This window comes from Mirounga angustirostris, unplaced genomic scaffold, assembly GCF_029215605.1.
Source record: "Mirounga angustirostris isolate CCGP_5_RB_7025 unplaced genomic scaffold, mMirAng1.0.hap1 SCAF_9, whole genome shotgun sequence".
NCBI classification, from domain to species: domain Eukaryota; kingdom Metazoa; phylum Chordata; class Mammalia; order Carnivora; family Phocidae; genus Mirounga; species Mirounga angustirostris.
Window position 1 is genome coordinate 113,302,755 of NW_026991717.1, and position 27,856 is coordinate 113,330,610.

Consider the following 27,856-nt stretch of genomic DNA (forward strand, 5'->3'; position numbering starts at 1 on the left):
TTCTCCAGAAATGTCCATTTCACAAATTACAGCTGAGTTTTTGAGTTAGTCGTGTTTAATTGCTTTTGCATTTTCTGTCTGCTTTTGTACAAGCTTTAACCCCAGAAACGTCAGAAGGGAATTTTAAGGTTAGTAAAGGACTTCGGAAGTTTAAAATCTGGCAGCGCTCTGAGCATTTATTTCCTCTTCTCTGTCACAAAGGCTGGAATAGGATTTGGATAGTTGATTTTAGGGTAAAAGCCCCTATTTATTGGCTAGTTCAGAAGTTGAGTGCCTCTTATATGCCTATGGAACACTGTTCTGGAAATTCAGGGACAAAAGGCAGTTTTGGTTTCTGTTTTTCATAGGACTGTCCTTGAACAAGTCTTTATTTTTTAAACAAGTATCAACCTCTGAGCTGGGGATAGGTGAGGCTCTTCAGGTAGACTGTCCTCCCTTCAGGCAAGGTTTGTCAGTTCTGATAGTTCCTGCTGGCATTGCTAGAGAAACTCGACACAAGGCTCTGGTGTTCTTTCATCTTTTGCTCTCCAGTTGATTGCACTGAATTGTCTTCTGACCAGGCTGTGCAAGGGGAGCACTTCTCCCCTTTGTGGGTGCCATTTCCTAGAGTTCCTGGAATGGTTTCTTCAATTTCAGCAGCTGTGTAGGTCATTTTTGTTTTATCTGGAAAGTTGAAAAGAGTCAAAGGTAGAGAGCAACTGTAGTTAATACAAAGCTAGTTCAAAGACAGCACATCCTAGGTGTTAAGTTGTATTCTGTGGGGTTTTGTGGGGTTTTTTCCCCATCTCTTTACCACCTAGCTTCCCGTGACTTAAACTCTGGAGGAAAGATTTGTTTTCCCTTCAACATCCCAAATGGTAATACTACAAATAAGTCTAGTCTTTATTGACTCTTCATCACTTCCTCTCCAACTTGGTACAGGCAATGCAGTGGGAGAGTTACATGTTCCACAGGGTTGACTTGGAAAGGGCAGGGAGGAAAGAGCTTTTAGGGGGTCTTCTAAGTGGAGTTCTCATGCCCCCCTCTTGTATTTGGACACCGATTTTCCTGCCGGTATGGAGGTGAGTGGTGATCATAGGACTCAGGCTTCACCTATCTAGATTGTCCCCATTTTTGTAGAAGGGTACAGGGCTCAGAAACACAAGAACGAGTCTTCACCCTGAGCACAGCTGCTTCAGCCCTTATAGTGCATTAGCTCCAAAGAAGGTCTTCTGAGGTGCATTGTAGCCCTGCAAACTTGGGAATCTGGTTGATTGATTTAGAAGCTTCCACCTCATACTACTTATGCAAGACAGTGGAGACTAAAGACTTAATGGGCAACAAATTTGAGTTGCTCTCAGGTAAGCATCAGACTAGATTATTTTCCACAACTCTACTGTTTTTGTTTTTTAAAGATTTTGTCAACACGCACAAGCAGGGGGAGCAGCAGACCGAGGAAGAAGTAGGTTCCCCGCTGAGCAAGGAGCCTGATGTGGGACTTGATTCCCAGACCCTGGGATCATGACCTGAGCCGAAGGCAGATGCTTAACCAACTGAGCCACCCAGGCGTCCCTTAAGATTCATTTTAGAGCATGTGCTTGCAAGCAGGGGGAGAGAATCTCAAGCGGATTCAACTGAGCACAGAGCCTGAGGCGGGTATGACCCTGAGATCATGACTTGAGCCAAAGTCAAGAGTTGGGTGTGATACTTAACCAACTGAGCCACCCAGGCCCCCTTCCACTGTAGTTTTAAACCAATGCTTATAAAGTTAGAAAGTACAGTCAGCTACTTATGGTTTCTTTTTGGCTGCTTGATAAGATTCTGTCTTAATTGTAAATCCACATTAGCTACCAAGAGAATGAAGGCCCCCCAGGGAAGGTTGTCTTCCTAGGGTTTGAGTCCATTCCCAGGGTTTAGAAAACATCTTGAAGGAGCCCCTCAAGTTCATGGGAAACAAGATCGAGTTGAAGGATATGAGTGATTCTACTGTTTAGAATTCTACTGAAGTACCTTACTAAGTAAGGTTTCCTGATTTGGAAAAGTGACATTTGCAGTTGAAGTCCACCAAGAGGAAGGGTCTTAGTAGGTTTCCTTGAGGTTTATTATAAAGAGAATAAAAAAAATGCTCTGAACATCATAGAAAAGAGGTGCTGTGCTATTGTTTAGAAAGTAATTCAATAGTGATCAGACTAAACAAACTAGATAATTGTGATCCTGTAATAAACTTTTGTTTACTGTGTAACCAGAATTGGGAGTCTTTTGGCTCCTGGCTTATTAGGCTGCATTGCTTTAATGTTTTTTCATAAAGGAGTGCCAGTGGTGTTTGGGTCTAACCTGGTTCTAAGAAGAACCTAGTCCTAAAGAAAACTGAATTTTCCAGATTTTGAATAGGAGCTCTTCACACAATTACTACCTCACAGCTATTAAATATCTAAGACATAGAGTCTTCCATGGTTTCCCCAGTTAGTCAAAATTGCCTTATTCCAATGAGGGCAAAGTCTCTCCACAGTCGATTCTTCCAGCTAGAAGCTGGAGTGCAATTCATGGAAATAGCCCTGGCTCTTTGAAGTTTTTTCCTACTTCTGGTGCTACCTGGTTTCTAGTGACCTCGTTAAGAGTTGAAGCCCCATCTAAAAGGTACCTGCCAGAAATTTGTTTGCTGGCAAGGATCAGGTCCAATATGGGAGAATGCTAAGAATGATTCAATACTCACCCTTGGAAGGCTTGATTTTCTCATAGCACCGAAAAATGAAGATGAGAAGAACCCCTTCTCCAAGCTGGAAAATCATGTAAAGGAGAGGGAAGAAGAAAAGCGGTCCAATCTCTTCAGGGGGGAATGTCACATTGAGAATGGTGGAACAAAGCTGAACATTTTGGCATCCAGTTTCCATGCTGACAGTGCGGCTGCACCTGTGTAGGTTAAAAAAAACAAACCTAGCCATTATTTCCTTAGAAGGGATGTGAAGGTGTGAATTCACTTGTCCATCTCCCTCCCTCCCCAAATTACCTAAGACCCATTGAATGAAGGTGGGAGTGCATGGTGACTGGTAGGTTCATGGCAGGGAGTTTTTATGAGAGAGTTTGAGTAGCTTAGAGATTTACCATTTGTCTGCTTCTGCAGGCAAATTAAAGTTTGGAGAGATGTTTGGCTGATGAGGGATGAAAGTGTGAGCCAGTATCATTCATTGGCTTGTTCTATACAGTTCACATATGGGACAGTTGCAGTATGAACATAAGTAGAAAATGGTCTGAAATGCCTGGGGACCTTGTCCCGTTTGCTAGTTTCTGGTTTGAAGATCTTTAATTCCAAAACCATAATGATTAAAAAACAAACGAGGGGGCGCCTGGGTGGCTCAAGTTTGTTGAGCGTCCGGCTCTTGGTTATGGCTCAGGTCATGATCTCAGGGTTGTGAGATCAAGCCCCACATGGGGGCCTTTCTTCAGTGGGGAGTCTGCTTGAGATCCTCTTCCTACACCCCCCCCCCAACACACACTCGCTCACTCAAATCTTAAAAGATTCAGCCCCATTATCTATCTTTGGAATATACTCTTGGTTTTGCTCTCGTTTTGTGGACTGAGGAATGGGATGTTTACATTTACTGAATACACATTTATTGAGTTGTGATAGTAGTGTTTTAAAATAGTTACTAAAAATTTCTAAAAGCTGTCTCAGCACATTTATTATGGGGGAACTTAATTACTCTGATGGCCTTTGATTATGTGGCCATTTATCACTGAAAATTGACATCTAGTGGTCATTGAAAGCCTTTTAACTCTAATCACGTTCTATATCCTATAATAATTTGTTCTTTATTAGTGTGGTTCTTAAAATGGATAATTTTTTAAGTTGTATTTTTAAAGCAATTCAGTTTGGGGGGGCAAGTGGGAGGGCACTAGGGTGCTACTAATGTTTAGACTTCTGCATAAGTATTTGTTTATGGCTGAAAAGAGGCAAAGTTTCTGAAATGTACTGCACTATGTAGACGGTGTGTCTGATAATCCTACACCAGATTATAAGGCTGACTGTCTCTGAAAATAGCCCCTGAGTTTGTGAATTGGATTAAAGTACAGCAGAGGTCCATAGCCACTTCAACTTTTAGTGCCACTTAGCAGAGCTGTCACCCAGTGGTGTCCTTGTCAAGACTAAAGCCTCGGCAGGCAAGGTGGAAGAGTGGAAAAGGAAGATGATCATCACCATGATGACATGGAGCTACTCCAGAGTCGTTTAGCTACCAGATTTCATCAGGAGATGGAATCTAGGCTCAGGAGGGAGCACTTCATCATGAGCTGTTGCTCTTTGGGTTATTAGATGCTTTTGTTCCTAAACCATTTAGTAACTTAACTCCAATGCTTGTCACTGTCCAAAGTTCCTTGTTCAGTTGATGCATTTGTACATACTGCCAGGAAAATGCCTCCCCCGGGTTTTGGATCTTACCTTTTCCTGAGAGACCAGGACAAGAATGAGGCCGGTGGGACATTGAGATCTAAAATAATACCTACTGAGAGAGGCAGAGGGAGAAGCAGGCTTGGCAAGGAGCCTGCTTCTCCCTCTGCCTCTCTCTGTCTCTTAGGAATAAAAAAAATCTTTAAAAAATAAAATAATACCTACCGTCCATTGAGGCGGAAAAGCGTAGAGAGGATGTAGCCCAGCAGGAAGCCGATGAAAGGCATCAGGGAGGAGGTGGCCAGCAAGTGTGGTGTCATGACAAACATGATACTCTTGCCCACATTGATGACAGAAAGTGCTATGATGGCCACGCTTAACAAAAGCATGACGATCCTCCCTCCCTGTAAATGAGGATAGGAAGAAAAGGCAATTAGAAGGGTGGTAGGGGATAGGGAGGAGCAGAGAGTCTGAGGAAGCATGGGTGGGTGTCAAAGGTGGGAAACATTTTAATGAAAAAATGGTATTTGAAGAGGGAGTGCAAAAAAACCTTCATCTTCCATCTTTTTGGAATTCTTAGGGGTTCCAAGCTAGGAAGCTTCTTGGACAACAGAGACTTAATATTTTTGTTACTGTTGACTGTTAAAAGAACAAGAGAGCCAGATATTTACCAGCAAAATGAATTCTGGAAATCGGTGAAGTGCAGTTTGGGACAAGCAAGCTATGGTGAACCGGAGCCAAGTGCTGAGAACAGGCCACTAGGCTTTTAGAGAGGACAAGCTGGGAGGGGCTGTTTCGCTGAGTCGGCATTGGCAGGGCTATTGCTAGGCCAGGAGAAATTCTTCCTCCTGCTGGGGTATGTAAAGTAAGCTTTCTGTTGGGTAATGCAAGGTATGCTGCTTTTGGCAGTTTGAAGTGTTGGGGAGCAGTGTGGACAGGTTTTCTTGAATTCTATTTTGGGCAGGTGGGTCAAGCAAAATAGGCACTCTTTGGGACCTTGTTACTATTTCCCCGCTAGTACTGGTTCATGAAGACTTTCCAGTAGTCAGTAATGGGAACTTTGAGTCTCTAGCAGTACTAGATGATTATTTGGCCAAGCCAGAGTTTGTTGTTTTTTTTAATTGAGCTATCAGTTAATAGATTACTAATACTGTTTTTCCTTTTCTGGGGCCAGTTGTTGAGCATCTCTAGTCAGTTTTTCTAGATGAGCATTTGGGGGAAATCCTTTTGGACCATGACAGAGGTTTGGTTGTTGGTTCATTCGAGAGCAGCATTCTTTGTGGAAATATCAGTGAGGTGGTTTCCTTTAGGTTCCAGGGAATCAGGTTTAGAATTCCCAGGACCTTGATGATGGCCAAGTGGCTGGCAAGAGTATGGCATCTAATAATTCCTGGACGTAAAGGCCATTTTAAATTTTATTCTTGTTAGAAATGAGGAAGCCTTGCTGGTTCCATAGCATTCCAAAGTCACGAGCTACTCAAAAGGCATACCTACTCTCAGGCGAGTGGTAGTCCCTTCAGGGCTTCCCAACTGTATTTTGAATGAGATTTCCTTTATTTTCACGTTACTAAGCCAGCATGGCTTCTGGTTGACATCTTTGGATCACGGATTTTTCAGTAAATGCTGTGACTCGGAAGGAATGAGACTATTCCGTCCTCCCACAAGTTTTTGGTTACAAATTAGAAGTTTTCTTACAAAGTCATTATCTCTGGAGCCTGTATACACATATCTACCGTATTACCATCACTCGCTCCAAATATTTTGGAACTCAGAAGTTATTCTTGGAACCTGTCATACTTGTCTCAAATACCTCCATTATGGGTACAGACTGCATCCATTTTAGGATGAATTTGATTTCTGGAAGTTGCCAAGAGTCATTTGAAGTGAAGCTGGTAAAGGTGGGTGATCAAGCCAGGTAATGTGATTTTAGACCCCAAATGATTTATAACCATAAAGGGGCAAGCCTACTTTCTCAAGTGACCTGCAGATTGGATAGGAAGGAAGTTACCAAAAAAAGTTTCAGAAATGTTCTGGGTAGTAAGGCAACATCAGAAACAATGCAGGTTCACCCTGCCCCAGGTGAGTGGCTATGAAAGCAGTATTTATTGGGAACAATGGTATGTTTTCATTTATTTTAGAATTTGCTTTATTTTAAAATTTGTTGCATCTTACATACCATTTTATTTTTAAAAAGATTTTACTCATTTATTTGAGAGAGAGAGAGAGAAAGACCAGAGCATGAGCTGGGGGAGGAGGCGGGGAGCAAAGGGAGAGGGAGAAGCAAACTTCCCGCTGAGTAAGGAGCCCGATGTGGGGCTCCATCCCAGGACACTGGGATCATGACCTGAGCCACCCAGGTGCCCCCATCTTACATACCATTTTAAATTTTCAATAGGTGAATTTATGATGAAATTAACAATAAGACTTTTTAGCATGTAACATAAGAATAAAAGCTTTCAAAGTGCACTCACATGTCTATGCATTTTAGCGAATGACACACCAAAGTGATAAAGTATATGCATAAATTTAAGGCTCTTTATCCCTCTAATCTTTTGAGTAAAGGAATATATAGCAAACTTTTGTTGAATTTACCATGTTATTTTCTAATTATTAGGTGTATTGCTTCGAGTTTCCAGTTCATTCATGTGACATGTTTCCTAGTAACATTTTAAAATTGTGATAAAGGGCGCCTGGGTGTCTCAGTCGGTTAAGCCTCTACCTTCGACTCAGGTCTTGTGATCTCAAGGTCCCTTCTCAAAGGGAAGTCTGATTCTCCCTCTCCCTCTGCCCCCCCCCCCCCCCCGCTGTTTGTGCTCTCACATACTCTCTCCCTCTCTCTCAAATAAGTAAAATCTTAAAAAATAAAAATTGTGGTAAAATGTATATAATACAAGTTGCCATTTTAACCATTTTTAAGTGTACAATTCAGTGGCATTAATTACATTCAGGAAGTTGTCTTGGTAACATTTTAACATATTGCTCAAATTTCAGCTGCACTGTTTTGCATTTCTATGTTTGAATCCATGTTGCAGCTGATGTGATCATTTAAAGATTTTTATTTGAGAGAGCATGAACGAGGGGGAGGGGTAGAGGGAGAAGGAGAAGCAGACTCCCTGCTGATCAGGGAGCCCGATGCAGGGCTGGGTCCCAGGACCCTGAGATCATGACCTGAGCTGAAGTCAGATGCTTAACCGACTGAGCCACCCAGGTGCCCCCTGATGTAACCATTTAAATGTCACCTGTATCAACTAGTGGTTCTACCCCAGGATAGGAAGGACTTTCACAGACCTCATTGATAACCACATGTTTCAAGTTGTGTTGGAAGACTTAACTGATGAATTGTCCAGTTTGCATTTGGATTGATTTCTCCTTTTGGATTTTTCCTCTACTCAATGACCAAATAGATTTTGTCCCCATCCAGAGTGTAATGGGTAATGTAGGGGTCATTGGGCTACAGAAATTGTCCATGAGCCCAGAAATCCTCTTCTCTGTGGGCAGCTGCTGTATTCCCTCACTCTTGTTCTTCCACTCTTTGGGGTTGTAGAGTGGTTTTGAGCACAGATGTTGGTGTGACCCCGGTGTGAAGGCTGGCTCTGCCAGTCTGTAGGAGCATAAACTTCGCTCAGTTGCTCAACCTTTCTGAGTGAGGTGGACAGCTCAGCACCTGGCATATAAGAACTGACTCACTAAATTGTACCTCCTCTTATTTTTCACGGCTAAAGGAGAGGAATTGACCATCCCAAAGCTTCCTGTTACTCTCAGTCCTGCCATTTGTCCACAACCTCCTGCTGTGACAAGAGGCCATAGGTAGTTGCTTCTCCACAGGTTACCATGTTTTTTGCACCAGCCGACTTCACTGCTCTGTGAAAGCTGATGGAAGCTGTGAGGAGAGTACATTCACAGGCAGCCAATCCATCCGCATGCCGGTGGCCCAGGACATGATCTAGCTCACTTTGCCCACAAAGGTGGCCTACACAGGTTGCTGAATGGCCAAACTAAGAAGATCATCTCATTTAGGGAGTTTGCAGAACTAGAGAAAAGGCAGCAGAAGCAGAGGCAAGTGTTAAAAGACACAACAGCCTGGCAGCAGCCGAAGCCGCCAAGTTGGCAGACATGTGAGACGGAGGTGGGGCGGTTCTCCGGTAGCAGCAGGGAGGGGAAAAGCATAGGGGGACGGGCTGAGTCACTGTAACAGCACGACCCTTATTTAAGGGTGGTGGATGGCTTGTGCTAAAAGTGGACCATGTCATGCTGAGGTTCATCAGCCTGACCGCATAGAATTGAATAAACCCTGGCACGGGTAAGTTAAAGTATGAGTTGAATTGCCATCCCAAATAGAGCATCCTTGAAACTGTATCTTGGCCTATCTAAATGTGACCTCCCACAAAGTAATGCAAGGGATGGAACAGTTTGAGCAGATGCCTTCTGCCAAGCGCCAGTTATCAGAAGTTGGGTAATTGTGATTTGAAAGTCTCTGGAAGGGTTAAGTGTGGAAAAAGGCGGGGACGAGTGTTTGCTCATTTTTCAACTTATCGTTCACTATATCTTATACAAGAGGGAGATCTCACTGGACTCCATTTCTGCTGTTGAATTGAGTGGCAGGCGTGTAACGCAACAGGAATAGGAGCCTGACTGATAGTCCTGGCTCTGCCATGTAAGTTCCTGGGCCTCAGTCATTCCATCTATAAAATTGGAATAAGGCAGGAGACTGAACTTTATCTTGAAAGCCCTTCCAGCTCTAATCTGAGATTGTTTCTGCATCCTCAGATGAATACTTTAATTAAAGTTACTCTGAGTTAAAAAGGAGACATACATTCTTATATTAGTTGTGACTGGCAGTATAGTCCTTGGCTTTGTCACCTATAAAATGGGGAAGAGCAGAGTTGCATTAAATGATACCACGGGTCATTTCACATTTTTAATTTTTTTTTTTTTTTTTTTTTTTGCATTCCTATACCTCCACAGACTATCTTGAATAAAATTACATGATAGACACAAAGGTTTCTGGGGCTTTTTCCCCCTGCTAATGTGGGGAGTGTCCCAGGTGGAGGGAAGGACGTGCAAAGAGAAAAAAGCTGGGACTGGAGAGGCTGGGGATAGCAAATCAAGAAGGGCCTGGGAAGCCACACTGGGGAGTTTTAAAGTTTATCCTGGAGAGCGTACAGAACTGATGTGTTTTAAGCACAGTAAGAAAGACACAGTAAGAGTTTGTACTTTCCATCTCCATCCGCAGGTTAAAACTGGATCAGGGAGCCAGGTTAGAAGGCTGTTTCAGTTGTCTTGTAAGAGAGGATAGTGGCCTGAGTGGATGATAGTGTTCTCAGAGATGGGGAGGAGTGGATGGATCCAAGTGACACAAAGCAGAATAGACAATCTCCTATTTAGGTGGATATCAGAGGGGATGGAGAGGGGACACTGAGAACGATTTAACGGTTTTGTGGCTCAGGCAGCTAGGCACATGGAACGCCATTCCTTGAGATAATCACATGGGGAGGAGCAGGCTTGGAGAGGAGATGGTTTTAATTTAAGACATACTGAGTTTTAAATGCCTGACGCATATTCAGGTAGAAAGATTGGGCAATTAATAGATGGATTCTGGAGTCAGAGGAGAGTTGAGGGCTGAAGATGGCATTCTGGAAGTCATCAGCTTGTGGATGGTCATTGAGATGGACTAGATCTCATGGTGGGGAGATCCTGGGCTTAGGGAAATCTGGTAAGAAAAGCAGAAAGCCTGGGCTGAAGGCAGAGAAGTAACTTTCACCAGATGAACTTTAACTAGAGAGTCCAAAAGAAGTGCCAGAGAGGTAATAGGAGAGCAGGAGTGCCCGGATCACCACAGCTGAGGGAGAAGTCTTCTGAGAGGGAGGCGATGGTCAACCATACCAATAGTTACTAAAAAGTTAAGGACGAACTGAGAAATGCCTGTTGGATTTGGCAAAGAAAGTAGAACAGGTGGTCATCATCATGCTGAGCGGATGGGAGACCAAGGATGAGAGAAGAGAGGGATTCAAGTAGCTGAGACTAATTGTTGAGGGCCTGTCACTTGTGAGAGCGGCCCTGGTGGGTGTGGTGGGAGTGGAAGGGGGCGGGGGGCGGGGGGGGATGCAGGTGCAGGGAGGGATGTTTCCTGAAGCATGGGTAGGGGAGGAAGGGCAGGTGTTGGAGCCCAGTAGAGGTGGTTTTTGTTTTTGTTTTTATAGCTAGGAAAGAGGTGAGCCTGTATCAAATACTGATTGTGAAGAACCAACCAATACAGAGACTTAAGAAATGAGAGCAGAGGTGGGGGAGGCTGGGGGGACTTGGGGATCATTATCAATAAAAGCATATCTTGGAGAAGCAAGAGTGGAGAGAATGGATGCTGCCCTTCAGAACTGAGGTGGGGTGATCGAACATGGACAGAAGGGGGAATGACTTGACCAGGTCTTCCAACAGGGCGGAAGGGGAGCTGTAGCCACTGTATCAGGACTGGGCCAGGACAAGGGCAAACCTACCCTGGATGATGGTAGTGTGAAAATTGAAAAGTCCTGAAAACTTGACTTACATTTTCTTTGTCTCAGGCCCAAAGCTGCTGCCAAGCCTTGAGCTTCCAAGCAGCAGGCCTTGTAGGCTAGGCTGGCCTGAGGCAGAATCCTTCCTGAGGACGAGCTTGGAGCCCCGGCCCTGGGGGATGAGCAGTGAGCTGGAGGGGGAGACTGACAGGGACTGAGCTCTAGGGTTACAAAGTTGGTAGATGGTCCATCACAGCACTCCCAAGAGTCTATGATTCTTCTAAGGGCAGGGAAGTGGCGTGATGTCCTGTGTGTGACCACAGTGCTCCTCCAAGCCCCCTCTACTCCTCTCTCCCTCCCGTCCCACACCTGAAATGCTGAGAGTGCGTACACTACCTCTTCCCCTGTTTTCCTCTGGCTTCTCATCAAGTCAGGCAAGTTGGCCCTCGTTCCCCCAGAGTTCCTTTATTCGGGCTTCTCCCCCAGGCTGACCCAAATCCTACCCTTTCTTCATGGTCTACCCTCACCCGATCTTCTTGCATTCAGCCAATACTTAATTGTACACTGTATTTGATCTGATTTGTCATGTGTTATCACTTCACTTTCTGCTAATATCAGACTCATTGATGACAATGAAACCTCAGAGTATAGCATAAAACTTAGCATCTAGGAGGTACATAATACAAGTTTTTTTATTATGAAAATAATGATCATATAATTGTGTGTGGTGTTTTCCTTCTTTCTCCTAACTTTTCAAAAGTACTCTCATGTACATTACAATCCCATGAAGTAGGTGTACCAATAGTAGACCCTTTTCTTTTTCCAATAAGGAAGGAAACAGACACAGAGAAAGCCCAGTGACTCTCCTCAGGCAATACACTGAGATGATAGTGGTGTTCTTGCTCCCTGCACAGGTCCCCAGGTTCTTACCTTGTGGACATAGCGTACATATTGTGGCCGTTTGGCATTGAGGAAGATCCCAATGGTGCAGGGAATGAGAACCAGGACTAGTGATACCACAATGCCTTTGTAGGGTATCTTGCTCTTCAGATCCCCATCATAGATCCCCCTGGAGTAGACATACAGGAGGAAGGGCATCATGCCCAGGGCAAAGAAGGTGGAGCAGGTGGTCATCACGATGCTGGGTGGGAGAAGCAGGAAGAGTACAGAGAGAGCCCATTAACATAGACTATTCTGTTCATTACCTGCTATGTGTCAGGCACTGTGCTAAGCATTTTACATACATTAATTTCTTTTTTCCGGTAGGCTTAGGAGATACAGGCTACAGGTTGATATTCTCAAGTTCTTTACTTTCTGGTTTATCTTTACATTATTTACGATAAATAGAGTGTGAGTCCCAGAGCCTGGATAATATATCTTCTCAGCTCTAATCTGTATCCTAATTGTACTATTACCATTTCCATTTTCACTCCAATACATGTTAGTCCTGTATAGGGAGAAGCCTTCCAGAAAGGCTGACTGAAAGAATGAAGCAGCTAGGGAACATTGTTGTATTTGTGGATATTCATGTGACAATATATGGCTCTGGCTTCCATTCTTGTGGGAAGGTTGGGCATGAGGGGTTGGCAAGACCCCAGGAAATCCCCACTAAGTGTATGTCTCTCCTCCCCACAGCCCTATTATCTATCTGTACTTCTTCATTGTTTCCATAGAGGTGAAATATAGCTTCAGTGAACATCAAGCATGGCCTAGGTCAAAGGGTCCAGAGTATAGCCATCAAGGACAGCAACAGGTAGAGGTATCACTAGGAATAAGTAGATGTCAGAGGTGAGGAGAGACCTTCAAAGAATATTGTGAACTAAATAATGGGAAAATCCTTCTTCCATGAATATCTAAAACACCTAAACACATATTTGAGCTTGTATGAAAGTTAGGGAGGTTTCCAGGTGCCAGCAACAGAATGCAAAGGAGTTGGTGGGTGAGCTCAAGCTGAAGCCACACTGTGTGGAGTGGGTAGGGGGTGGAGTTTAGTCTTGGTTATCTGGAGGCTTAGGTTTTCATGATAAAGGGAGGGACTAGAACTGAGGTCTATATTTGTGAAAAGAGGAGAGTTAAAACCAAGAAATCAATAATAACTATTGGAAAAATAAAGTAATAATTTCATGTGTCAAATATAAAATCATAATGGAAAAAACATTTGGGATAGAATAATAATGCAACACATCTTAAAACACATGGGAGATGACCTTGGATTCACAATAGTTTCTTAGAAAATGACATCTAATACACAAATACAGACTCAAAATGGATGAAAAACCTAAATGTGAGACAGGAATCCATCAAAATCCTCAAGGAGAACATAAGCAGCAATCCCTTCGACCTCGGCCACAGCAACTTCTTGCTAGACACATCTCCAAAGGCAAGGGAAACAAAGGCAAAAATGAACAATTGGGACTTCATCAGGATAAAAAGCTGCACAGCAAATGACAGATAACCAACAGAATGGGAGAAGATATTTGCAAATGACAAATCAAATAAAGGGGTAGGGTCCAAAATCTATAAAGAACTCATCAAACTCAACACCCAAAGAACAAATAATCCAATCACGAAATGGGCAGAAGACATGAACAGACATTTTTCCAAAGAAGACATCCAAATGGCCAACAGACACATAAAAAAGTGCTCAACATCACTCGGCATCAGGGAAATACAAATCAAAACCACAAAGAGATACCACCTCACACCAGTCAGAATGGTTAAAATTAACAAGTCAGGAAATGACAGATGTTGGTGAGGATGCAGAGAAAGGGGAACCCTCCTACACTGTTGGTGGGAATGCAAGCTGGTGCAGCCACTCTGGAAAACAGGATGGAGGGTCCTCAAAAAGTTGAAAATAGAGCTACTCTATGACCCAGCAATTGTACTACTGGGTATTTACCCCAAAGACACAAATGTAGTGATCTGAAGGGGCATGTGCACCCCAATATTTATAGCAGCAATGTCCACAATAGCCAAACTATGGAAAGAACCCAGATGTCCATTGACAGATGAATGGATAAAGAAGATGTGGTATACATATACAACGGAATATTAGCAGCCATCAAAAAAAAAAAAAAAAAGAAATCTTGCCATTTGCAACAACATGGGTGGAACTAGAGGGTATTATGCTAAGCAAAATAAGTCAATCAGAGAAAGACAATTATCATATGATCTCACTGATATGTGGAATTTAAGAAATAAGGCAGAGGATCATAGGGGAAGAGAGGAAAAAATGAAACAAGATGAAACCAGAGACGGAGACAAATGATAAGAGACCTTTATCTTAGGAAACAAACTGAGGGTTGCTGAGGGAAGGGGGGGGATGGGGCAGCTGGGTGATGGACATTGGGGAGGGTATGTGTTATGGTAAACACTGGGTGTTGTGTAAGACGGATGAATCACAGACCTGTACCCCTGGGGCGGGGGGGGTAATAAATGTCATGAAACAATAGTTAGCCTTACTACAGAGGATGCACTCTGATATTTTTCTCCTCTTTTAGTTTTTAATCATTTTAAAATAAAATAAAATGGTGGTAGAGACCCTCCCCCGAAAAGAAAGAAAATGACATCTAGAGCACAAAAAAAGAAAAAAATAAATTTGATTTCATCAGAATTAAAAACATTTGTGCTTCAAAGGACACTATCCAAAAAGACATACCAATGGCCAATAAGCATATGAAAAGATGCTCCACATCATTGGTCATTAGAGAAATATAAATCAAAACTATAATGAGATCACCATACTCACTAGTATGGCTACAATAAAAGTGATGGATAATAAGTCTTGGAGAGGATGCGGAGAAATAGGAATCTTCCTGTGTTGTTGCTGGGATGGGCAGTAACCATATGACCCAGGAATTCTACTAGATACATAGTCAAGAGAATTGAGCACATATGTTGACACAAAAACTTGTATACTTACGTTCAGAGCAGCATTATGCATAATAAGCAAGACGTGTAAAACAATAAAAATATCAACTGATGAATGGATAAGTAAAATATGGTGTATCCATACAACTGAATATTATTCAGCCACAAAAAGCAATGTATTAAGTACGGGCACATGTTCCCATATGGGCGAACCTTTTTTTTTTTTTAAGATTTTATTTATTGGGGCACCTGGGTGGCTCAGTTGTTAAGTGTCTGCCTTCGGCTCAGGTTGTGGTCCCAGGGTCCTGGGATCGAGCCCCGTATCGGCTCCCTGCTCAGCTGGATGCCTGCTTCTCCCTCTCCCACTCCCCCTGCTTGTGTTCCCTCTCTTGCTGTGTCTCTCTCCGTCAAATAAAAAAAATAAAAAGATTTTATTTATTTGACAGAGAGTGAGCGCACAAGCAGGGGGAGCGGCAGGCAGAGAGAGAAGCAGGCTCTCTGCTGAGCAGGGAGCCTGATGCAGGGCTCGGTCCCAGGACCCTGGGATCATGACCTCACCTAAAGGCAGACGCTTAACTGACTGAGCCATCCAGGCGCCCCTCACATGGGCGAACCTTGAAAACAATATGCTATGTGAAAGAAGGAGAAACATAAAAGGCCACATATTGTGTGATCCCACTTCTATAAAGTCTATGGAGACATGAAATAGATCAGTGGTTGCCAGGGGCTCGAGTGAGAGAGAAATGTATAGTGATTGCTAACTGGTTTCTTTTTGGGATGATTAAAATGTTCTGGAATTAGATACTGGTGATAGTTGTACAACCTTGTAAATATACTGAAAACTACTGAATTACACACTTTGAAAGGGTGAACTTTATGGTAAGTGAATTATATCTCAATAAAAAAATAAATCTGGGGAGCAACTAAAATCATTCTTAGAGGAAAATTTTTATAGCCTCAAATGTTTATATAGAAAAGCAGAAGACTAAAAATGAACTAAGTATCTTACTCAGAAAATTAGAGAGAAACAAAGTAAAATCAATGAAAATAGAGGGAAGAAAATATTAAAGTTGAGAGAATAAATTTAAAAATTTATATAAATTGAGAGGATGAATTAAACCAAGAGCAGCTTTTTTTTCCAAGTCCAAGAAAAGACACCTCTGGCATGACTAATCAAGGAAAAAGAAGGCACAGATTGATTATATTGGGAATGAAAAAGGGTACATAATTACAGACACATTAAAGATTTTAGGGAGTTATAGAAGAAACCAAGGCCAGTTTTGTACTTTTCATTTTTCAGCTTGGATTGAATGGACAATTTCCTGGGAAATATAATCTATAGAAACCAACTCAAAATGAAGCTGAAAACCTGAATCAACTTAGAATCATTGAGGACATGAAGTAAGTAGTGAAAACCTATCCTCCAAACCCCACATGATGTGTATAGTTTTATTGCAGAGTTTGATTAGACATTCAAAGTATAGATAGTCTCAATATTATACAGAGAATACAAAAAGGGAAACATGCCCCAGTTATTGTATGTAAATAGTATAACTTTATTAAGGTTAAATTTTTTTAATTTAAATTCAATTAATTAACACATAATGTATTATTAGTTTCAGAGGTAGAAGCAGACTGCCCCCTGAGTAGGGAGCCTGACGTGAGATTCCATCCCAGGACCCTGGGACCATGACCTGAGCCAAAGGCAGACGCTTAACCGATTTAGCCACCCAAGCACCCTGAATAGTATAATGTTAAAATCAAAGCTGCAAAAGAACATTATGAGGAAGGAAAGTTAGGGGCCATTCTCACCCATGAACACAGAAGAAAAAATCTTAAATAAAATATTAGCAAACAAATCTAGCAATGCCTTTACAAAATAATAAAAAGAATAAGATGGGTTTATCCCAGCAATGTAAGAATGGGTTAACATTAGACAATCTATCGACATATATCGCTGTATTATCACATTAAAGAAAAATGGTATGATCTTTCATAGCTAAGAAAATTGTCATTCAACAAAATACAGTGTTCATGCATTTAAAAAATTAGCACAGTAGCAGCAGAACAGAATTCCGTAACCTGAAAAGGGTATCTATCAAAAATCTACAGCAAACAGTACATTTTATGGTAAAAAATTAGAAAGTTTCCTCTAAGAAGAAATATAAAGGAAGGATACCTGTTACCCACCTCTATTGTAAATCACACTACATATATATATATATGTCTTTGCTAGCACAGCAAAACAAGAAATAAAAACTATATAGGGCTGGGGGGAAAAAAAGAAATTAAATTTTCACGACATGCCAATGATTGGACTGTCCACAGAGGAAATCCAAGTGAAATTCTACTACAACTAGAAAGTAAGAGAATCCATGAGTTTTTTAATACATCAGCAATATGAAAAAATCAGTTGTGTCCTAGGAAAAATAACTACGACATGGTTTTTCTGCCCCCCTACCCCACCACACGCCAGGACATGGATTTTTAAAAAGAGATACCATTTAGCAGATGTAACTACACTTACTGTGGTGAGCATTTTATCGTGAAAATAACTGTCAAATCACTATGCTATACACCTAAAGTTAATATTGTCTGTCAACTATATTGCAATTTAAAAAAAAAAGAAATGCCATAATATTCACAAAATCTATGAAGTGTTTAGAAACAAATCTAACAGAGACATGCAGGATCTTTATAGAAGAAATTATAAAACTCCATAGAAAGGTATAAAATAAGGTCCTGTCCCCCAAAAGAAAAGCTATATCATCTTCATGGATGGGAAGACACAATACTATAAAGATGGCCTCTAAATTTTTAATCTATTAATCAAAATTCCAGCAATATTTTTTGTAGACTTGAGACCTAATCCCCAAAATCAAATGAAGAGTTAAGGGTGAAGTGGAGCTAACAATTTTTTGTCTTTTTTTTTTTTTTTAAGATTTTATTTATTTATTTGTCAGAGAGAGAGTGCACAAGCAGGGGGACTGGCAGGCAGAGGGAGAAGCAGGCTCCCTGCTGAGCAGGGAGTCCAAAGAGAGACTCGATCCCAGGACCCTGGGATCATGACCTGAGCTGAAGGCAGAGGCTCAACCGACTGAGCCACCCAGGCACCAACCCCTTTCATTTCTTATTGGTCATTTGTATTTCACATTTCTATGAACTACTTGTTCATATCCTTTTTGTCTACATTTCTTTTGAATTATTGGTTCTTTTTTATTGATTTATAAAAGTTCTTTGCATATTGAAGGAATTAATTCTTTGGCCTATATTTGGCTAATATTTTTTTCCCAGCATAATGTTTGTATCTTGACTTTGTGGTTTTTTTAGCCTTATAAAATTTTTAAATCTTTATGTACATTTTTTGGTGACATTTGGATTTTACATCTGAGATTGCAAAAAACAAGAACAAAAAGTAATTTTTTCTGTATACTTTTTAGTTTCTTTTTTATTTTATTTTACTTTTTTTTTTTTTTAAGATTTTATTTATTTGCGAGAGAGAGAATGAGAGACAGAGAGCATGAGAGGGAGGAGGGTCAGAGGGAGAAGCAGACTCCCTGACGAGCAGGGAGCCCGATGCGGGACTCGATCCCGGGACTCCAGGATCACGACCTGAGCCGAAGGCAGTCGCTTAACCAACTGAGCCATCCAGGCGCCCACTTTTTTTTTTTTTTTTAAAGATTTTATTTATTTATTTGACAGAGAGAGAGACAGCGAGAGAGGGAACACAAGCAGGGGGAGTGGGAGAGTGAGAAGCAGGCTTCCTGCCGAGCAGGGAGCCCGATGTGGGACTCGATCCCAGGACCCTGAGATCATGACCTGAGCCGAAGGCAGACACTTAACCACTGAGCCACCCAAGCATCCCATTCTTCTTTTTTAAACAGTTTTTAGTTTATTTATTTGAGAGGCAGAGAGAGAGGGAGAGCATGGGGAGGAGCAGAGGCAGAGGGACAAGCAGAACTCCAACCCAGGACCCTGAGATCATGACCTGAACGAAACCAAGAGTTGGACGCTTAACCAACTGGGCCACCTAGGTGCCCCATAGCTAACATAATTTTCAAGAAGAACCAGGTGTGGGGACTTACCTTTCAGGTATCAAGACTTACAAAGTCACTGTAATTAAGAACTGGTACTGGTGGTACTGGGGCAAGGTAGTCACACAGACCAGTAGAAGAGAGAGCTCAGACAAAACCCATGCATATTGGTGAATTTTATCTATGTGAGAGATGGAATTACAAATTACCAGAGAAAAATTCACTCAGTGGTACTGGGAATTCTCTCTTCATCTGGAAAAGATAAAATTAGGTCACACTATACATAAAAGTAAGTTCTAGGTTGAAAATCTCCATGTGAAAAGCATAACTTTAGAACTTTTCAAAGAAAATGTAGGGGAATATCATCATGACCTTGAGCATAGTCAATGATATCTTAAAGGAACCCTCCCCAAACACAAACTGTCAAGGAAAAATATTGGTAAATTTGACTAAATTAAAATAAGCACTCTGTATTATAAGACATCATCATCAAGGTATAAAGACCAGCCCCAAACTGTGAGTAGACCATTGCAACACACAAAAACAACAAATAACTAGAAATCAATGAGAAAAAACACAACAGTCCCATAGAAAAATCGGCAAAGGACATATTTCTAGAAGAAGACCAATGGTGAAACAGTCATTGGCCAAATGGACAATAAACATATGAAAAGGTGCTAAACCTCCCTTGAAATCATTTGCAGCTGCTGTGACTCATTTCACTCTCACCAGATGGCGCACATTACAAAGTCTGACAATTCCGAGGACAGATGAAGACAAGGAAAAAGAAGGATCTTCATACACTGCTGGGGAAAGTGTGAAGTGCAAGGACTACTCTGGAGACTTATTTGTAGGTGTGTGGACCCCACCACCTAGCAGTCCTGCTTTGATTATATGCACTCTCACATGGGAGCATGGGGCACAGTTACAACAATGTTCAAAGCAGCAGAACATGAAATCCACATAAATAAATGTCTGCCAAGAGAACAGATACATTCAAGCACACTGCACTGGGGCTCAAATGCACTGAAGTAGCGATTCTACTCCTATGCCTGTATCTCCAAAAAGCAAGTTGTCAAGTGATCTGGCCAGTATGGCACTGTTTATATAAAATTTAAGAACATGCAACTACAACAATGTGTCTTGCTTATGGATATATACAAATAGGTAGTAATAGTGTAAAAGGGTCTGTGCTCCCTTGGGGTGGGTAGCGGGGCACCAGATTGGGGAGGGACACACGGGGGCGACAGTGCTAGCTATTGATCTCTTCTTGGGAGAAAAGCCACACACAACTTGTGCTTGTTTTGATGCCCTTGAACAGAGGAGTCATGCTTACTTTGGCTTGGCATGTCAGAAGTTCTGGAATTTGCTCTGGGACATGGTGTGCCTTGTGAACTCAGGGGGATGGAAACCATGCTCCAAGACCTCCAGGTACCTCCAGGATCACTGTCGTGATCCTCCCTTTACCATGAGGATCAGGGAGGGGAGGTGACTTGCCCAGACTCTAGCTCTGAGATCCGACGGAGCTTGTTCTGGCAGAACAGCGTGGGCCTGGCTGCCTCTTGGGGGGCCAGAGGGCCAGAGGGAAAGGAGCACGTGTAGTTTTTTTATTTCTCTTTCCTGCTTCTCGGAGCACTGCACATGCCCAACTTTTGGACATCTGTATACCCTGTGGGGAGGACAGGTTTGGAGCCCTTGTCAATAAAGGCACTGGAGGGGGCGCCTGGGTGGCTCAGTCGTTAAGCGTCTGCCTTGGGCTCAGGTCATGATCCCAGGGTCCTGGGATCGAGCCCCATGTGGGGCTCCCTGCTCGGCGGGAAGCCTGCTTCTCCCTCTCCCGCTCCCCCTGCTTGTGTTCCCTCTCTCACTGTCTCTATCAGATAGGGGCGCCTGGGTGGCTCAGTGGTTAAGCGTCTGCCTTGGGCTCAGGTCATGATCCCAGGGTCCTGGGATCGAGCCCCATGTGGGGCTCCCTGCTCGGCGGGAAGCCTGCTTCTCCCTCTCCCGCTCCCCCTGCTTGTGTTCCCTCTCTCACTGTCTCTATCAGATAGGGGCGCCTGGGTGGCTCAGTGGTTAAGCGTCTGCCTTCGGCTCAGGTCATGATCCCACGGTCCTGGGATCGAGCCCCCCATCGGGCTCCCTGCTCGGCGGGAAGCCTGCTTCTCCCTCTCCCCCTCCCCCTGCTTGTGTTCCCTCTCTCGCTGTGTCTCTCTCTGTCAAATGAATAAATAAAATCTTAAAAAAGAAAAAAAAAAGGCACTGGAGGCTGAAGCTGAGGGCGCGTGGGGGTACCTGACAGCCTCTGGTGAAGTGTGAGATTCCTGGTTAGGCGCCCACGTGGGGGGCGCGGGGAGGCCTGCGGGCTGGTTGAACGTGCGGGGCCGCAGAGGCGGCCAGAAGAGCTCGCGGCCCTCTGGCGCTCTCCTCTCCGCTGTCTCTGAAGGGCCAAGCTCGCTTCAACTTTGAGGGCATTTCCCCTCGCCTGTGGGCCCCCGCACTCCTGGGAGCTGGCGTGTGGGGCAGCCTCGAGGAAGGAGCTGCCGCGGCTGCCCCCCCGCGGCCCGGCCTCCCGGAAGGTGGCCTCCGCCTGTGATGGCGGCCGCCGCGGACCCCGCCGCTGTGAGGAGCAACGCGCGCAGGGGAGCCCGGGACCGGCTCCAGGCGCGACTTCGCCGCAGGTTCTGGGAAACCTCTGGCAAGTCTCTGGGCTTCGGCTCCTGATCTATGAAGCGGAACCGGGGTCGTCAGGTCCGCCCCAACCCTACAGGGGAAATCGTCTAGTGTGGTGCTTGGAGAGAGGCCCTGACTGGTAGCCTCGGACCGGCACATACTCCGTTTGGCTTGCACAGGGCTTTAAAAAAAATGTTAAGGAGTGGCCAATAGGGAAAACCTCGGAGTTTTCCTGTAAAAAGGGAGATTCCACCTTCTCCTGAAAAGCAGGAAGCAGGCGGCGGCGGCTGGGCGCTCCCGCAGAACACCCACGGCAGAGACCCGCGGCCCCACGGCTGGCGGGCCCCCTGCAGCCACTTTGTTCCCTTATAGTCATGCCTGGCCCTGAAGGCACCTGAGCGAAAGGACAGGATTTGGAGCCTCCCAGACCTTGGACAAATGTACTAGCTTCTCTGTGGCTCAGTTTCCTCATCTTTAGAATGGGACTCGGCACAGCACCTCCTCCCAGGAGGCCGTATGAGGATTTCATGGGAGGCGCTTGCTGCGTGCCTGGCTCTTTTGTATGATCAGTATCATTTCATCGTAATTAGCGTAAGGCGTTGTCCCAGATGAACTCCAATGGTAAGTTAAAGTCTGGCAGCCCGTGAAGGGAGATGGTGAGACACATGCTCTGCTGCTGGGGTCTGAGGCATGGTTTCATGCGCGTGGGGGCTTGTCTGTGGGAAGGGGCTTTGTGGCAGAAGGCGGGCATCCCAGCATTTCTCTGTGGGGTCTTCGTAGAAGTGAGGGTCCCCAGAGGCCCAGCAGGAGAGCAGGAGGGCTCATGTTCCCGCGTGGCTGGAGGCTGGGCTGGTGGTGGGCTCGGACCTGGCAGGGGCAGGCATGCTGCGGCACCTCGCTGGCACCCACGGGCTGCTGAGGCTGGGACATCTGGTCACTCACACCCACAAACACCCCTTCTACACTGGGATGAAGCTGCGGTCCGGGTTTCTCAGGACGCAGGGGCCGTAGTGAGCCTTGTCCACAGGGCAGATTGAAGACGGAGGGCTTGCTTTGCAGCAGGAAGGATTTGGATCAGAGGGAGGGAAGACTTTCCTCACAGGTAGTTGAACATTGAACATGTTCCCATGGGAGACTGTACAAGCCAACCCCCCCCCCCTTTTTTTTAAGATTTTATTTATTTATTTGAGACAGGGAGAATGAGAGAGAGAGAGAGCATGAGATGGGGGAGGGTCAGAGGGAGAAGCAGACTCCCTGCCGAGCAGGGAGCCGGATGCGGGACTCGATCCAGGGACTCCAGGATCATGACCTGAGCCGAAGGCAGTCGCTTAACCGACTGAGCCACCCAGGCGCCCCAAACCCCCTTTTTGTGCCTGTCTTCTCATCAACTGCCTCAGTGAGGGCTGAGTCACATGGGTAGAGAGTCTGGAGCTCAGAAGGTGGGTCCCAGGGAAGACCCACTCACTCTTGGTTTTCCACTTAAAGATCTGTGGCCTTCCTCTGCATCACCTGACTTGGCTGGTGTGCTTAGCACGTTTGGCAGGGAGCTAGCCAGCACAAGCAGCCGCGCTGTCCGAACCCACTGCCCTGCCTGGCACGGGATGGGGTCTCTACTGGGGACTGAACCTCGGAGGGGGCAGGCTGGAGACGGAGGCTCACAGAGAGGCAAGGGCTTTTGCTGGTGATTTTCCCTCAGCCAGCGTGGGCTGCTGCTGAGGCTGGAGCAGGTCTGAAATGGCCTCACTCTGGCAGGCGTTCTAGATCAGAGTCCCACCTGTTTGGAAGGACAGGTGTTCAGCCGGCCCCTACAGAAGCGAGCCCAGATTTCTGCTGTGATGCTTTGGGTGAGGGGTTCTACCCCTACCAGTTTGGCTGAGGTGCATGCAGCCCAGCATGGCTTGTGCCAGCACCGGGGAACTCTAGAATCTGCCTGGTTATGTCTTTGCATGGATGTGTTCCTGTGTCTGACGGGCCCATGGGGGAAGTTAAGAGAAGCCGTCCCGTATGCCTGGAGAACTGGAAGGATCTTTGAAAAGTCTTGCCTGTTCTACAGGGATGGGAAGGGTCTTTGGTTCTAAGCCACCTTGATCTCCCTGGAGAAGTTTAGAACCCCTGTGCACTCCCTTTCAGCTCTCTGGCCTCAAAGCAGACAACTTGCCTACCACGGTAAGGGGGCAGAGTTCCCCAGAGGCCTCTCGGGTTTAAATAGTACTCCTTCAGGTCAGTTCTTGTGGCCCATCTGAGACACCTCTGGAAGAAAGGGGTTTTCAGGAGGCCTCTGGACTAGCTGGGCCCCTTTGACTTGGTGCTTAAACCAAGATGTACCCCAACTCCTGTCTCCGGCCCAGCATACGCTCTGGCCTCAATGCCCGCCAGCCCCAGCTCTAGTGTCCACCTGACCCCCACTCACTCCCTATCCTGACTTTGACCCTGCTCTTTCCCGAGACTGTGACATCTCCAGTGCAGCTTCCATCCCCAGGCGGCTCCCTCCTTACCTCCAGTCCTACCTGAGGTTCATGTCCCCCTTCATGGCCAGACTGAAGACGTTGGACAGGGTCCCGCCCGGGGAGCAGCCACAGACAAGAATGGCCAGTGCCTCAATGTTGTTTAGCTGGAAGACCTTGCCCAGCGTGAAGGCAGTGAGGGGCATGATGCCATACTGCGCTATCAGGGCGATGGCCAGCCCCTTGGGCTTCCAGAAGTGAGCCTTGATCTTGCCGAATTCCATGGTGCAGCCCAGTGAGAGCATGATAATGAGCAGCAAGAAGACCAGGATGACGCTCAGTGCCTTGTCGGTGGGGCGCTTGCCGAAGTTGGGTGGGAGGGTGAAGTTGAGCGGGGCAGTCACATTGTGGGCCTCCATCTTCCTGCGTGGCTGCTGGAGGCCGGGGGACCCTGCACACCCCTTGTTCTCCACTGACTCCCTTCTCTGCCCAGTCTTTGCTAGGTGCCTTCTTCAGTCCCCTCCCAGGGCAGCAAGCTTCGGGACAAAATGTGGCTCTGGGCAAATAGAAGGATTATGCAACTGGTGCTGTTTCTCTGGCTGCGGCCCCAAAGGGGAGAGAACCCAGAGCCTTATCTGCCTGGCCTTCCCTGCCCTCCACCTCCCGCGCCTCTGCAGCCTTCCCAGGTGTCAGTCACACTTCCCTTGCAACACTTTGCTACCGCTGGGACAGGAGAGCCATTTCTCTCCTTCGCCGCCCACTGAGCGCACTCCACAGGCCTTCTGTCCCGGGGGACCTGTCCAGGCCTGCACCGATCCGGGTCTGGTCCTTCCTGTTCTCTGTTCAGTCCCTGATGCCGCAGTTCTCATTCAGGGGAAGATGCCCTTCCCGTGCCCAGCGGGTCACCTCCATCCGCCCCCAAACCCGGGTAGTGAAACAGTTGAGCGTCACGGTTCCCTGCTGGACAGAGGTAGCCGATCTCAGGGGCTGTGGGACAGGTGTGCTGCTGGCTTCTGGGAGGCGATGGGTCCGTGGCTCTTCTGGAAGACGACAGGGGCCGTGCCCTTCTCGCCTATTCTGGGGAAACCCTTCTCTTATTCCCGAACCTGGACAGAACAGGCCCCGGGGGGAAGAATATGCTCTGCAGAGCGGAAAGCCTGCTGGGATGGTGAGGGGCTTTCAAGAAGCTTGGGGGGCTTTTTCCTTAAAAGGCAGCTCTCAGGGAACCCTTGCCGCAGAGATGTTTGTGCCCCGATTTCCCAGCCACCAGCAGCCTGAGTCGCCCCATTGCTTGGGAAACTTGCTGAGAAGGAAGCAGGAATGCACAGGCTTTTCTCTCTGATTTCCTGACTGCTCTCCTTGCACTCTGCCCTTGCGTCTCAGGCTGGGAGCCAGGCTCTGGGCGGGCAGCAGAAGTAGAAAGAGGGGCGCACGTAGGGCAGGGCCTGCCGTGTGAGTGTGAGTGTGAGTGTGTGTGTGTGTGTGTGTGTGTGTGTGGCAGGCTAGCTGAAGACAAAGCACAAGCTGACACCGTGCAACCTCCCCCCACTCCTGGGTGGGACACATGTGACATCTTCCAGGGATCTCCCAACTATCTTAATGTTAATACCTTGCTAGAGGGGAAAACAACCTTAACTTGACAATGGCCAGGCCTCCAGGATCCTGTAAGTCATTTTTAGCATATGAAAGTCCTTTTGGAAACTTCCCTTGTCTTTAACCTCCCCCAACTCCAAAGTATATAATCAACTGTCCTGTTCCTGTGCTTTAATAAAACCACCTTTTTGCACCAAAAACGTCTCACGAACTCTTGGCTCATGAACCCTACTCCAAAGCACATCAGCAACAAAGCTCCTTTCCTTCTTGATGTAGGAAAGATACTAGGGTTTGAAGCTGACAGCCAAGAAAGAATTCTTGAGACGTCTTTGGTGCAAAACGGTGGTTTTATTAAAGCACAGGGACAGGACCCATGGGCAGAGAAAGCTGCACTGGGGTCTCGAGGAGTGGCTGATTATATCCCAACTTCCAAGTTGGGAGGGGCTTAGGGATAGTGTTAAGTCTCTAAGGAATTTTGGGAGCAAGGTTTCCAGGACCTTGAGGGGGGCTAGCTATTGTTGCGAAAAGGTCATTCATTACTGTCTAATAAAACCTGAGTCATGAGACCCTTCCGATGTATATCGGTGGGTCATATGCTTGGGGGAGGATTGCTAACACGTATCTTGGTGGGTAGAGATAAAGGAAATTTCCAAAGGAATTTTTATATGTTAAAGTAAGCTTAGGATCCTGGGGGTCGGGCTAAGAATGCCTTTTGCCCTTAGCAAAGGACTAACATCAAGGCAGCTGAGTTCCTAGAGGAATGTCACTCGGCCTGTTTCAAGGACTTGTCAGTGGGCTGTAGGTAGTGAGGACATTTAATAATTTTTCTTCTGCCTTTGCTTCCCATATCACTTGGATTGAGTGTAACCAGAAGTTCAGGTACAGGCCTAAAGAAGGCTGCGTCCTCTCATTGGAGCTGGTCAGAAGAGGCACCCTACCAGAGTACTAAGGGCAGAATGATCACACTCTAATACACGTTCCTGCCCTCAGGGACTTTATAGTCCAGAGGAGGCCATATGTGACCAGATGGTAACAATGCAAAAAATGTCCTAGGCCCAGAATGTCACTTGGGCCAGGCCAAGTCAGGAAACTGGGGCTTCCTACCTAATCTAACTGCAGTTTCAACCTCCCCTACAAACGTAGTCTTAACTGATCAGTCAGGAATTTTCTGACAAGCATCAATGAGGTCATCTGTCACAAGGGCCTTCTCCACCCCCGCCCCCCCCCCCCCAGGAAGATGAAGTAATCTGCATAAGATCCCCTGCCCATCCCCTTAAGGAAAGGTCATCTTGCCCAAAACAATCTTTTGCTAATAACTCTCTTGCCTCGCTCTCCTTCCTATAAAAACCTTACATTTTGTACAACTTTTTGGAGAACCCCCCTACTTGCTACACGGGGTGCTGCCTGATTCATGAATCACTTAATAAAGCCAATCAGATCTTCAAATTCACTTGGTTGAAATTTTTTTTTTTAACATGTGCAACCATACCTGGGACACTGAAGCCAAAACAAGACATTACTTTTTACACATCTGTCTGATGCTCAAGGGGGTGAGGAGTCATCAGTCAGTACCTGTTAGAAGATCAGTTAAAACCTCCCCAGGGTCTGGGAATGTGTCTATTGATTGATTGGGCACAGAGAAAGAGCAGAGCTCCCACGGATGCTGTAAACTGGATACTAACTCAGCAACTCCTCACTTCTCAGAAAACCGAAGTTCTACCTCCCACTGTGGACTTTTCCCTTTGGGAAAACACACTTTCTTACCCTGGCCATGCCTCCCTTCCCACTCTTCACCGCTCCCCACCCCAATCCATTCTGTTTGCTCCCAGCTATGTGCCTTTGCACCAAAAAGAAAAAATCTCTTCTAGGAGGCTGACAACCTCCATCCTTTTTTCCACATCTTCTCTGTACCTCTTCTGATGCCATAAAATTTGGGGGACGGAAGGATCTTTTATGTTATATTAAGATAATGTACAGTCACTGTGCACGTGCTCTGCAACAGATACTGTGATTGAGTTTCTTTTTTTATTAAAGATTTTATTTATTTGAGAGAGAGAGAGAGAGCGCGCGCGCGCGCGCCCGCGCGTGAGTGGGGGAGGGGCAGAGGGAGAGGAAGAAGCAGACTCCCTGCTGATCAGAGAGCCTGGGGGGGCTTGATCCCAGGACCCTGGACCTGAGCCGAAGGCAGACGCTTAATGACTGAGCCACCCAGGCGCCCCAAAATCCTTCCACCTCTGCCTTTTGAGATCTGGAAGGTTTGAATGGAAAAGCTCTTTGATGACATAGTTTTTCCAAACTGGACTGGTCCAGTTCTTTCACAAGCTCGTTATAGCCAGCAACACAACACTGGAACGATTTACTAGGGGTAGTGGAAGCCAGGTGAATTTACTTAAG

The 27,856-nt window shown here is 45.6% G+C and overlaps 2 protein-coding genes across 2 annotated transcripts in view; one reads left to right on the top strand and one right to left on the bottom strand.

The window, feature by feature from the left end:
* Positions 1-139: 139 nt before the first annotated feature.
* Positions 140-24,386, bottom strand: SLC10A1 (solute carrier family 10 member 1). The gene is made up of 5 exons (XM_045901100.3): positions 23,933-24,386; positions 11,782-11,992; positions 4,589-4,767; positions 2,693-2,889; positions 140-663 (listed from the first exon to the last, which is right to left on the bottom strand). The coding sequence occupies exons 1-5, from the start codon at positions 24,286-24,288 to the stop codon at positions 452-454; spliced, it is 1,155 nt and encodes a 384-aa protein (XP_045757056.1). The 5' UTR covers positions 24,289-24,386; the 3' UTR covers positions 140-451.
* Positions 21,342-27,856, top strand: part of SMOC1 (SPARC related modular calcium binding 1) — a 212,597-nt gene continuing 206,082 nt past the window's right edge. The window contains exon 1 of the mRNA XM_064571253.1: positions 21,342-22,046. Within this exon, the coding sequence (XP_064427323.1) occupies positions 22,044-22,046 (3 nt within the window). The 5' untranslated portion in view covers positions 21,342-22,043. The remainder of the gene's footprint in view (positions 22,047-27,856) is intronic.